Source organism: Bubalus bubalis, chromosome 9 (assembly GCF_019923935.1).
Source record: "Bubalus bubalis isolate 160015118507 breed Murrah chromosome 9, NDDB_SH_1, whole genome shotgun sequence".
Lineage (NCBI taxonomy): Eukaryota > Metazoa > Chordata > Mammalia > Artiodactyla > Bovidae > Bubalus > Bubalus bubalis.
The window spans coordinates 49,372,232-49,385,674 of NC_059165.1; the positions used below are offsets into that span (position 1 = coordinate 49,372,232).

Consider the following 13,443-nt stretch of genomic DNA (forward strand, 5'->3'; position numbering starts at 1 on the left):
GAAAGCCTTCGTAAATGAACAATGCAAAGAAATAAAGGAATACAACAAAAAGACTAGAGATCTCAAGAAAATTGGAGATGCCAAGGGAACACTTCATGGAAAGATGGGCACAATAAAGGACAAAAACAGCAAGGACCTAACAGAAGCAGAAGAGATGAAGAAGAGGTGGCAAGAATACGCAGAGTAACTGTGCAAAAAAGGTCTTAATGACCCAAATAACCACGATGGTGTGATCACCTACCTAGAGCCAGATATCCTGGAATGTGAAGTCAGGTGGGTCTTAGGAAATCTCACTATGAACAAAGATAGTGGAGGTGATGGAATTCCAGCTGAGCTATTTCAAATCCTAAAAGATGATACTGTTAAAGTGCTGCACTCAATATGTCAGCAAATTTGGAAGACTCAGCAGTGGCCACAGGACTGGAAAAGGTCAGTTTTCATTCCAATCCCAAAGAAGGGCAATGCCAAAGAATGTTCAAATTACCACACAATTGCACATTTTACATGCTAGCAAGATTATGCTCAAAATTCTTCAAGCTAGACTTCAGCAGTATGTGAACCAAGAATTTTCAGGTGTTCAAGCTGGATCCAAAAAAGACAGAGGAACCAGAGATCAAACTGCCAACATCCGTTGGATCTTAGAAAAAGCAAGGGAATTAAAAAAAAAAAAATCTACTTCTGCTTTACTGACTATGCTAAAGCCTTTGACTGTGTGGATCACAAACTGTGGAAAATTCTTAAAATGATGGGAATACCAGACCACCTTTAATCAACAGAACCGAACATGGAACAATGGACTGGCTCAAAACTGGGAAAGGAGTACATCAAGGTTGTATACTGTCAGAGTACATCCTGTGAAAAGCTGGCCTAGATGACTCACAAGCTGGAATCAAGATTGCCAGGAGAAATATCAACAACCTCAGATACGCAGATGGTACCAGTTTAATGGCAGAAAGCGAAGAGGAAGTAAAGAGCCTCTTGATGAAAGTAAAAGAGAAGAGTGAAAAAGCTGGCTTAAAACTCAGCATTCGAAAAACTAAGATCACAGCATCCATCCCATCACTTCATGGCAAAAAGATAGGGAAAAAGTAGAAACAGTGACAGACTTTATTTTCTTGGACTCCTAAATCACTGGGGATGGGGACAGCAGCCACGAACTTAAAAGACGCTTGCTCTGAGGAAATAAGGCTATGATAAACCTAGACATGGTATTCAAAAGCACAGACATTACTTTGCCAACAAAAGTCCGTCTAGTCAAAACTATGGTTTTTCCAGTAGTCATGTATGGATGTGAGTTTTGGATCATCAAGAGAGCTGAGCGCTGAAGAATTCATGCTTTTGAACTGTGGTGCTGGAGAAGACTCTTGAGAGTCCCTTGGACAGCAAGAAAATCAAACCAGTCAATGTTAAAGGTATCAACCCTGAATATTCATTGGAAGGACTGACACTTAGGTTGAAGCTCCAACACTTTGGCCACCTGATGGGAGGAGGTGACTCTTTGGAAAAGACCCTGATGCTGGGAAAGACTGAAGGCAGGAGGAGAAGAGGGTGACAGAGGATGAGATGATTGAATGGTGTCACCGATTCAATGGACATGAGTTTGAGCAATCTCTGGGAGATGGTGAATGACAGGGAAGCCTGGCGTGCTGCGTGCTGCAGTCCATAGGGTCACAAAGAGTTGGACATGACTGAGCAACTGAACAACAAGGCCTGCAAGGCAATGAGCTGAGGGTGCGGCACAGAGTAAGCGTACAAACAGGGCTTCGCAGGTGGCACTAGTGGTAAAGACTCCAGTTGCCACTGTAGGAGACAAAAGAGACAGGGGTTTGAACCCTGGGTCTGGAAGGTCCCCTGGAGGAGCACGTGGCAACCCACTCCAGTATTCTTACCTGGAGAATCCCCATGGACAGAGGAGCCTGGCAGGCTACAGTCCATGGGGTCACAAAGAATCAGACACGATTGAGGTAACTTACCACACACACACAAGTGTGCACAGAAAGCATTAGTGGCCCTTGTCAGGCCTCTGCCAGGATGTGCTCAACCCAGGGGAACCTGGAGCTGCCAGGCTGAGCCAGGAAACAGGGCTACGGACGAAGACCGACTCCGCCCTCAGGGACTTCAGGGGCACATGTTGGCTGAGCCACAAGACAGACAGCCACCCCTAGTCGTGTGTGCTAAGACGACAAGGCCAGCCAGCTGCCACTTCCTGGGTGGCTCTGGGTACCAAGCACTATGCTAGTGCTTTCTGTCCACTGTCCTGTCTTCAATGTGGCGCAACAAAGGTGGGTGCTGTGATTGGCCCCGTTTCACAGACTGGCTGAATATCCTGCCCAAGGTCACTCTGTCTGTAAGTGACAGAAAGAACTGACCCACAGTCTGGACTCTCCAGCCCCTGCTCTCCCACTGACCACGGAGTCTAGTGCTGTGGGTATTGGAAAGTGAGCACTTCCAGACCCCTGGAGTCCCAACCCCCAACCTACATGTTTCTTGCAGAAGAGCAGAAACATGCAGCTTGACCACCAGATGGCTCCAGTCAGAATGGAAAGTCACCGGCCCCTGATGAAAACCAAGGAGGGGTCTTGTCTTAAACAGAAGGGTGGAAAGAGCATGGAGCACTGGAATGACCACAGGCCCCACAGGAGACTCAGCATACCACTGCCCCTCCCTGGGCCAAATGTTCACCTTCTGTATAGCAAGGAACCAGGGCCTAAGAGGATCCCAGCTCTGTTGTACCCACTGCGCCCAATGACCAGAGTCCACAGACTGGTCCCCAGAAACCAGGGGGGGTCTGGGCACTGGGCGTGGGCTCTGGTGCAAATGCTACTAAATACGTGGTTTTCAATGCTCCTGGACCCATCCCAGCGTTGGGAATAAAGTCTGTGGAACCAGATCACCTAGGTTCAAATCCTACGCCTATGCTCATTAGAGGTGTTGAGTGCGGGGACATTGCTTTGCCCCTCCGTGCCTCAGTTTTCTTCTCTCTCAAATCAGGATGACCTCCGCCTGGTTTGGAGGATGGTTTATGAGTGTCAAATGTGTTAGCTCACATAAAGTGCATAGCATGTGTGTGGCTGTGCATGAGCACTCAATAACTGTCAGCCACGCCGACGTTTCTCAGGTGTGGGGCTCTGCATCAAGCATAATGAAGTTCATGGCAGGAACGGAACAGAGTCCAGGAGCAAAGGGAAAGCAGACAATGAAGCCGTCTGACGCTACGCCACTGCCCAGCCATAAACCAGGCCAGCATTTCCCAGATGCTGAGATGTGAAATAAAGGGTTTTGTCATCAAGCCAGCTGGGGAACAAAGCTCACCAGGTTGGTCCACTGCAGGACTTCTAAGGGCCTTCAATTTCTTGGCCCACAAAACCTTTTCTAGTGGCAGAGCATCCTGCTCCATTAATGCATGAAAGAACACACCGTGAGACACCCTCATCTAGACCACAGTCCTCCCAGCACAGGGCACAGGGCCAGGGCGCGGCTGTGCCACCAACGCCTGGGCACGAACGGGTAGCCACCGGTGCACACGGCTACTTCTGACCCATCTCCTGCTCCTCTCTCCATTCACGCCACCCAAGGGCTGACCTTGGGACTTGTGTGTTTACTGTCTCCTCTGCCTGGAAGGCCCTTTGCACAGAGCCATTGGCTCCTCTCATGCCCTTCCAGTCACCTAATCAAAGAAAACATCTCTGGCCAGTCTATCAAAACCAGCATCACTGCCCATACCCATCATTCACATGCCCTTTCCTGCCCCCCCCTTTTTTTTTGTACTTATCACCACCTGCCACCTGGTATGTTCATTTGCTCACTGTCTAGTCACCCACCCCACCCATTGCACAGAAATGTCAGCAGCACAACCGCAGGGACTTGGCACACTTCAATCACCACTGTGTCCCCAGTGTCCACCGAAGAACTTAAACATGGTAGGCACTTCGTAAATATTTGCTGAATGAAGGAACAAACACCCCCAAGCACCCAGCTAGTCCCAGTCACTCACCCTGCAGTTCAGAGTTCTCTGGCCAGAGCCTCTGGGTCTCCTATCTGGCTGTCCCCAACCTCCTCCCCAAGGACAGCTTCTCCATGACAATTTCAGAAAGAACCGTGGTCCTAGCAGTCGCTCCGGGTACCCCACCAAGCCCAGAGCAGCTCATCTGTCCTCTGGGATTTCTTTCCCCTCCTTCTTCCAACGCAAAATGGCTCGGTCCAAGGGGTGCATGAACTCCATACACCCCTCCACAGCCAAGAGGAAAGGGTATAGGACCCAGAGCCCCAACCATCTAAGTTTGGGCTCAGAGCCTGGCTCTCTCACTTACAGGCAGCACAGCTTCCTGTAACCTAACTTTACCCTCCTGAGCTTTGGTTTGCCCATCTGCAAAACAGGGACATACCCCCGCCCTTGGGAGAACTGCTGTGACAGGTTTTGAATAACCCATCAGAGCACATGCTCTTCTCCCTTGCACCCCATCCCTAGGGCCACTCTTAAGAGTGGGCCAGCAGCGTGCAAGGCCTGTGCAACGCAGGCAATGCTAATAAAGCTAATACTTAAAAGGCACCTACCAGGCACGAGGCACCATGTGCCCCAAGCACCTTATCTACACTCACCTGCTCACCCTTCACGACCAGCAAGCCGGGAGGAGGCGCTGTCATTACACCCATTGTACAGACGGGAAAGTCAGGAACTCAGCCAGTGAGTGTGGGATGAGAATCAAGCTCAGCTGGAGCTCCTCACTGCTCAGACCTGCCCCCGCGTACCTTGAAGAAGCCAATGATGCCCACGCCGTAGGCCACGCAGTACTTGTCCAGCAGCTCCCGGTTCCAGGCATCCAGGTTGACGTACTTGAGGATGTTCTCATAGATGATGAGGGCGAAGCGGCCGCGGCCCTTGTCAGTGAGTGTGGGCATGTCGCCCTTGCCCGGTGCAATCTCCGTGCGGTACTTGAAGCGGCTGGACTCCAGGATGGCCACCACCTCCTGGCCCAGCTGCGAGTAGAGGCTCTCCACAAACACCAGCACCAAAGGGTCCGTGCGGGAAGGGGTGGCCGCCTGGATGGGCTTGAGAGGCAGCAGGCGGCTGGGCGCCACGGGAGGAGGGTCCCCACAGTCAGGCTCGGGGGCGTCCGCCGACGGCTCCAGGCCCCGCTTCCAGCCATAAAGGTAGTAGGCCGAGACAAAAACGCTGAACAGGCAGAAGGCGAACAGCAGGAAAAGGACGGCCTGCGGGGACACGTGCCGACACAACCTGCGGAGGCGCGCCAGGGCGGGCATCCTGGCCCCCAGACCGTGGCCACCAGGGCCCCGGCCTGCCCCAAGGCCCCACGCAGGAGGAGATGCCCGAGTTGTCCACCGGCCGAGAGATTCACAGAGACTCAGTGAGTGAGGCCCGCAGTGGGCGGGGGAGAGGAGGATCCGGGCCCTGGCCCTTCCTCCCAGCCAGGGGCGCAGTCCACGGCTGGTTGCGCTCCTTCCTTCCTCCGCACCCCTTTATGTCACCATGGCAAACCCCCACGTGGTCCTGTGCACAGTAGAAGTGCCCCAGGGCGTCAGGGCCTCCTGGGGGGGCTGGGCAGCGGGCAGAAGGATGCTGGGCAGGCCTGGGGGGGCCACATGCTGCTCGCTCAGTGGGGCCCCCGGGGCCAAGGCTGTGGAGAGAGAAGGAGAGTCAGAAGGTAGAAAGTCAGAGTGTGGGCCCTGGGGGTCTCCACTGACTGTGGACCCACAGGATCTGATCTAGGTCGGCCCGAGTTCGACTACTGCCACTCGACCTGGGTGCATGCTTTGGGGCAAGCTTCTCCATCTCTCTGAGCCTCAGTCTCTCCATGTGTTAACAACAGTCCCTGCCTCACCAGAGGCTGGGAGGTTTCATCCCATAAAGTATACATCACGCTGAGCAGTTACCTGCATATGGTGTCTACAGTGATAGATGCTGTTTATCATGATTACCAGAGCCCAAGACTGCACCAAGAAGACTCCAGAAGCAGGAAGAATAAAGTGGGACAATAAACGTTCGCAAGACCTGGCAGCTAGAGGTGGAATTCTAAATCATGACCCAACACCGCGTTCCCCCACTCCCTTACCCGCATGCTTCCCACCCCTTTCTCTCTCGGAATGCGCCCAGCAGCGCCATCTGACAGATTAAAGCCTAAGGCTCAGACTAGGATTCAGACTTAGGCTGTGAGGCATCAGCGGCTTGGCTGTGCGAGAAGGCCTCTCAAGCATCAGCGATCTCACGTGTGACATCACCAGGCCTGCTGCACCGGGCTGGGGCCGAGGGGTAACCGAGGAAACCTACTGGAGGAGCACGGCGTAAGCCACACGTAAGATGGCAGCTGCCGCTATCTGCCCCAAATACAACAGGCATCTCTCATCCTCAGGGCACAAGCCCGCAGCAGCACACACCAGCCCAGCACAGCAGGCGACCAAACCCCCCTGCCTTGAGGATCCCAAGCTCGCCCAACATCCTCACCCAAACAGCACCCCAACCACGGCCCTCTAGTCTCCCTTAAACGTGAGTGGAGGCAGCTGCTGAAAGCTGGCAGGAGAGCTCCCATGCAGGATGGGAGATGGGGATAAGGACAGGAGGAGTGAGGGACTGGGCTGGCGCAGCCAGGAGGGGAATGTGAGTCTCAGACCCAGAGGCAGGGATGAAGATCCTCAAAAACGTTCCCAGCCCCCAGACTATATGGTCTGCTCAGCGTGGGTACAGTCTACCAGAGACCCTAAAGCTGTACTTCTAGGAACTCATCCTAGAGGTAGTAATTGCAGAAGTGTGCAAAGATTTCCCCAGAAGAAAACGAATCCCCGCGCTGTATAATAGCCCAGAGTGTTGTTTATAATAGCAAATGCCCAACAATAGGGGACTGTCTTTAGCAATTATAATGCAAGCATGTGATGGAATCCCAGGCAGCCATTTATAGTATGTTGAAGAAGGACATTTACTGACACAAAAATATAATTACCATATATATTGTTAAAGTAGAAAACATTTTTATAAGACCATACTGTCTTATTTTTGTGAAAAATGTTACGTGTAAGCCAGAAACTGGTACTAAATCCAAAAACCAAAACAAAAAACAGTAACAATTATCTCTGACTTTTCTTTTCCTTTGTTTCCTAGATTTCCTATAATAATCATTTGTTATTTTGTGAATACGTGAAAACAAATATTTTTAAGAGATGTGCTCAGCAAAGAGGCAGGGGTATGAAACGAGGACGTGTCTCAGACGCCGGGTCTGCTCCCAGTTCTGCCATAATGCGCTGTGTGGCCTCGGCACACTCTGCCCCTTTCTGGGCTTCTTGTTGGTCAGCGAGGGGCCTGGGCCAGATGGCGTCTGGGGACTCTTCCACCTCTGATATTCTACAGTTCAGTCTTCTACGATGTACCAGCATCACAGGGAGCCCAAGGCGGCCAAGAAAACAGGCGAGTGTGACAGCAGGGAGGGTATCTGAGGGAACTGAGGGGCACTTAATCCCCCTGGAGGAGGAAGGGGGAGGATCAAGGAAAGCTTCCTGAAGGAAGTGGTACCTGAACTGGCCAGAAAGCCAAGCAAGGGTTGACCCAGGGTAGGAAGAGGGAGGGACACACAGCGCAGCTCAGACGTAAGGGAACAGGCAGAGCTTTCCAGGGAGTCCCTGCAATTCCAGCTGAGGGCAGGGCAAGGCGGGACAGACTTCCTGGGTGGGCCCAAGAGAGCTGGGGCGACTGGTCCAGCTTACTCCCAGGGTGCACCCATGTCCTGATCCCCTTTGATAAGGGCAGCCCTCTGCCCTGCAGCCACAGCGAGCCCCACCCCTTGGCCCAGGGCCAGGACAGGAGCACAGTGGGTGGGGAGGCACCTGCCTACTCAGGCCATCTAACCCCACCTCCCCTGCTGGCCTGGGTGTTCTGGTCACCAGCCTTCAGCCTGTTGCATTAACAGCCTTTCAACATGTGTGCTAATGACACAACCAGCAGTCTCAGGCGTCTTGAGGTCACCGACCCCTGTGGGAATCAGACATTTCCCTATTAAAAAAAATGCACGTATGCTGGGAAATGTTGTAACAACTTCACAGTCCAAACCCAGGGCCTCCAACTCCCTAAAGCCCTAGGTCAATAGAGCCTAACGGGCAGACTAGAGCTAGGCAGCTTCGTTCAAACCCAAGCCCCACCACCCAGTACCTGTGTCATCTGGGGCAAGTTCTTTAAGTGCCCCCAGTTTCCTAATCTGTAAAACTGGAAAACTTGACATACTTTCCGAAGTTGTGAAAATTAAATGAGTGGATACATAGGAAGTGTCAAGCCTGGCACACAACCCCGAGGAAGGCCCAGCTGCTGTTTTCATGTATTCCTATTTAACATACTCATAACGTGGGCCCACAAAGCACCGTGAAGCTCTGGGCACTCTCTAAGTCTCTAACGGCCCTTGGAATCCCAAATCCCCACTTTCAGGAGCCATGCCTTGCTGGGGAACTGGATGGATGAGCAGAGGCCATATAGAAGCCATAAGGCTAGAGAGAAGGCCATGCAAAGCTCAAGCCCAAGAGAGGGTAAAGGGGGAAAGCGGGTGACCAACTAGCCCCTGGCCCCAGAGAAGGCCGAGTATCCTGGCAAATCACTGACCACCATCGAGCTGGCCACGGGGGCCTCCAGTGCGGCCCCCACTGCAACCCCTCAAGGGCCTGGCACCAGCCATTCAAGGCCCTCCATACCTGCCTGAATTCCTGCACTCCTGTGCCTCAAGGGATGCCAAACAAAGGTTTCAAACCTCCATGGAGCCACGCAGGCCTCAAGGACATCTAGGGGCTGAGGCCTCAACACTTCCCTCCTGCCCTGGACCTGCCTGGGCCTTGCCGACATCACCAGCCATTTTCCTAAACTCCAGCCTCGCCCAACCAGTCACCAGTCTTGGTCATGCATCTAAGCCTTTGTTAATGAAGTTCCCATTGCTTGGAATGTCTTCCCCTACCCCTTGGGACACTTACTCATCCTTCAAGACCCCAGTTCCAGTATCGTCATCTCCACCCACCAACCCCTTTCCTGCCCTCACGTCCCATTCCTCGGGCTCCCGCCCCATCCCTACTCTATAGCATAGAAGCTGAGAACCAGGACCCTCCAGCCAAAACAGGATGCAAAATTCTTTGACAGCAGTTTTCTTTGAGACTAGCTATCAGCATCTTAAAATCAGGAGATTTCACATAAAAGTCAGAACTTCCAACTTCTTGGAGAAGGAAATGGCAACCCACTCCACTACTCTTGCCTGGAGAATCCCTTGGACAGAGGAGCCTGATGGGCTACAGTCCATGGGGCGGCAGAGTTGGACACGACTGAGCTACTGACACACACACAAAATTGAGGAGATACTTGATGGCAAAAGGGTATACTTCATCTACTCTCCCATCTCCTGCAGGAAGCAGGATGGGGCAGGCAGCAGCTGGGAGGCAGGATGGCTCGCCACCGCACTCCTCATCCCTTCTGGAAGTCTTGGGGCTTCAGTGCCTGCAACAGCTGGCCTTAGGCAAATAGAAGACTAAGTTGTTTACTGGCAAAAAAAAAAAAAAAAACAGAACTTCCAACTTCTTGAAAAAGAGCACATTTGAGGGACTTCCCTGGCAGTTCAGTGATTAAGACTGCACAGTTTCAATCCCTGGTTGAAGCGCTAAGATCCCACACGCTGCGTGGTGTGGCAAAATAAAAAAGAAAAAGTCCATTAAAAAAAAACACATGTTTTAGTGACACTAGGCCTGCGGAAATGGCAGCTCACCCCAGTACTCTTGCCTGGGAAATCCCACGGACAGAGGAGCCTGACAGGCTACAGTCCATGGAGTCGCAAAGAGTTGGACACGACTGAATGGCTGAACTCAGCATGGGGCATGCACACCCATTGGCTACCTTTGTACCTTATACTTCAAGCTCCAGCCTCAGGTGGGTGAACACAGTCCCATAGCTGACCTCCCTCCCTCATTTAGCTCCCTGATGGCTCAACAAGTAAAGAATCTACCTACAATGCAGGAGTCACAGGAGATGCAAGCTCAATCCCTGGGTCAGGAAGATCCCCAGAGAAGCAAATGGTAATCCACTCAGTATTCTTGCCTGAAAATTCTATGGACAGAGAAGCCTGGTGGGCTACAGTCCACTGGGTCACAAAGAGAGCTTCTCTGGTGACTCAGTGGTAAAGAATCCACCTGCCAATGGAGGAGACACAGGTTCGATCCCTGATCTGGGAATATCCCACAGTCAGGGCAACTAAGCCTGTGTGCCACCATTATTGAGCCTGTGCTCTAGAGCCAGGGAGCCACAACAATTGAGCCGACATGCCTCAATTACTGAAGCCTGCAAGCCCTAAAGCCCAGGCTCCGCAACAAGATAAGCCACTACAATGAGAAGCCCTCATACCACAACCAGAGAGTGGCCCCTTAAAACCACAACTAGAGAAAAACACACACAGCAACGAAGATCCGGCACAGCCAAAAATAAAATAATAAATAAAAAGTAAAAAGCAACAAAGGGTTGCAAAGAGTAGAACACAACTGAGCAATTAAGCACTTAAGTGCACACACTCACACACACATACCAACCCCTGAGCACACCCGAGCATGCAGTCCAGGAGAAGCAGACCAGGAGTGTTTCTACACATGGCTCTGTACCCTGGAGCCTGCAGATGGCAGCAGGACCGGAACTTACGACCTGTGCCCGGCAGTATGCTAAGCACTTTTACATACTTTATCTCAATTAATCCTTACAACTAATACTGTCATTCACATTTACAGTTGCAGAAAATAAGGCTCAGAGATGTTAAGCCACTTAAACCACACAGCTAGTCAGTGGCAGAAATGAAATCTGAACCCAAACCCCATGAAATGGTGATGGCTCCAGAGCCTACAGGGGAATCTTGGCAAGGATAGGGGAGAGCATGAGGGGGCCTCAGCTACCAAGCCCTCAACCAAGCCTCCACTGTGCTCTTTCAGCCCTAGGCCCAGCTTTCCCTGCCAAGGTGCTGGGGATAATGAATGAGATGCTCTGGTTGTCATGGAGATGCCATGGCAACGCTGCACTTTCGGGAAATACCACGGTAACTGTGGCCACTGCTCTGTTGAAAGTCACTCATGACCCCACCCCCCACTCCAAAATGCTCAGGTGCCCCCAGAATCCTCTCTAGGACCCAAAGAGAAAAGAGGCAGAAGCTACAAGGAACTTCTCAGAAACCAAGCTGTCTAGAGAGGAGGACTGGGGAGGAGGTTGAGCTCTGCCCTGGATGGACAGGTGGGCTCTGAAGTGAGACCAAGAGCCCCCTGAGCCTTTCACGGTGAAGTGCACCTAACAACCCAGCTCCCATGCACTTGCTGCCTCCATGTGCCGCAGGCCTCCCATGAAGAGCTGTATGCATCATGCTGTGTCATCCCAAACATCTGCGGGGCAGTGATGCAGTAGCTGCTAGCATCCTTGTTAAAGGTCTTTGTGCAAATCTCTCCACCTCTCTGAGTCTCAGTTTCCCCAGCGTAAAATGGGGTTTATACTACTTATCTATTTTGCAGGGCTATTGCCAAGACTAAGAGAGATGATCTGTGTAAAACTGCTCAGTGCCTGGCACATGGTGATTACAGGCTAACAAGATGATTATTCACTTAATGGATTTGGAAACTGAGACTCAAGAAGGAACTGGCCAAAGACCACATATCAAATTGATAGTGGATCCAGAAACAGGAAGAGAGGTCAGGTTTGGGCGCACACTGGAAGTTGGGAACAAGCAGATGATCCATTCTCTGTTTCCTCATTTGTTTCCTACCAAGCCCCGCCAGGTACCAAGCAGGGCACTGGGCACTGAAAGTGCAGGCCTTTGGGCTCCAAGGTCCTAGGTCTCTGGCGTGCTGCTGCTGCGGGCTGAACGGAGGCCGGGACCCAGAGCCCCGCACGCTCACCCAGCCCAGATTTTATTTCCTGCCTGGGTCACTCCTGACCATGCCCCCTACCTCCTCCACACTCACAGGCACATGAATGGACAAGCAAACTTACATGGTGCTGAGATGTTCAAATGGGTCAACACGGGCCTCGGGGCCACAGGCACAAGGATGGGGTGGGGAGTTGAGAAGAAGTGCGGGGAGAGCCCACAAACAGGCTCAAAAGTATGTGAATGGGCATTCAGCCTCAGGGAGGAGGAGTGGCTGCTGGCTGGGCACTGGGAGCCCCACACGCAATCCCAGGGCCGTTCCCCACAGCTGACTCGGCCCCTCCCAGCCTGTCACACCCCCAGCACAGTCACACCACCACCCATTACCCAGCCACACCCCACAGTCACTCTGCTCCACCAGCTACCCGGCCCCAGCCTGCCCCACCCACCACATGTATAGCAAAGAAAATCCTTCACATTTGCTTCCCAGCTGTGCAGGAGTTTCTCTGGCGAAATCACACCCTTGGGAGGCCGAGACCAGAAGCAAATCCCTTCCTCTGCTGGAATCTGCCGCACGCCCCACCCCCCACAGCCCCGCAGCGCCGCCTGGCTGGGGGCCAAAGGGCTGCCTATCCGTCACCCTGGAGTCCACGGCTGCCACCAAGGGACGGTCGGTAGTCTGGCTGAAGGGTCTCAGGATTGCAGAGTGTATGGCCCACCCTGCGGTGAGCACACGGGGACACGGAGGCCCAGAGAGATGAAAGGACCACCTCGGGCTGCCCTGCCAGGCCTGCCCCACCCCCACCTGCCTTGGCCCATTTTCTTATCCACAAAAAAAGCCTACACATCCTCCTCCAAGGCCAGCCTCAGCTGAGAGTTGACTCTACCAGCTCTGAATTTCAGAAGTCCTGGATGAGCTGTCCTGCCCTGTACCCCACCATGCAGGGCCAGACTAATGTGCCAGAGATGTCAGCTGCAATCAAGACTAGCACACTGGGCCCCAACTTCAACAAAAGCTTTCCAAGGCAGAAGTGATCACCCACCCATGGTAGGTACGTAAGAGTGAAGTGCCCCTGCCAATGACCTTTCCCTTTTTCAATCTGCTACAATGAACTGCCAAGCTAAACGTATTAAAGCATGAACTCCCATGTATTAGACATGATATGCCTGTACTACATGCTATTATTTACCCCTCACTACACCACTATTTGACAGATGAGGAAACCCTTCATTTGACAGATGAGGAAACCAAGGCCCAGAGCGGTCTGGGGCTTGCTAACGAGTGGTAGCTGGGAATCTCCCCAGCCCATCCATCCTTCAGCAGCACGTGCCCTCCAAGTCCACTGAGGACAGCTGACACAGGCGAGTGCCTGCACACCCCGTCCTCTGTTCCCTTCAAATGCTGCACTTTCTGTTTTTGTTTTCAAGCATCTTATGTGTCTTTTAACATCAAAAGCAGCCTCTCACGATCCTGCCTGCAAGCAGACCCACAAATCACGCATCAATCAACAAGCAAACAAACCATAAAGCACTGGTTCACTCCCCAGCTCCCAACCTGGGATCTGTTCTGGGTTCCCCGGAGGGG

At 52.5% G+C, this 13,443-nt stretch overlaps 1 protein-coding gene across 5 annotated transcripts in view; it reads right to left on the bottom strand.

Moving 5' to 3' along the window:
- Positions 1–13,443, bottom strand: part of NDST1 (N-deacetylase and N-sulfotransferase 1) — an 88,132-nt gene that overhangs the window by 52,961 nt on the left and 21,728 nt on the right. For all 5 annotated transcript variants that reach the window (XM_044947447.1, XM_025292405.2, XM_044947448.1 and 2 more), the window contains one exon: positions 4,750–5,636. In XM_044947447.1, coding sequence (XP_044803382.1) covers positions 4,750–5,262 — 513 coding nt within the window. In that variant the 5' untranslated portion in view covers positions 5,263–5,636. The remainder of the gene's footprint in view (positions 1–4,749; positions 5,637–13,443) is intronic.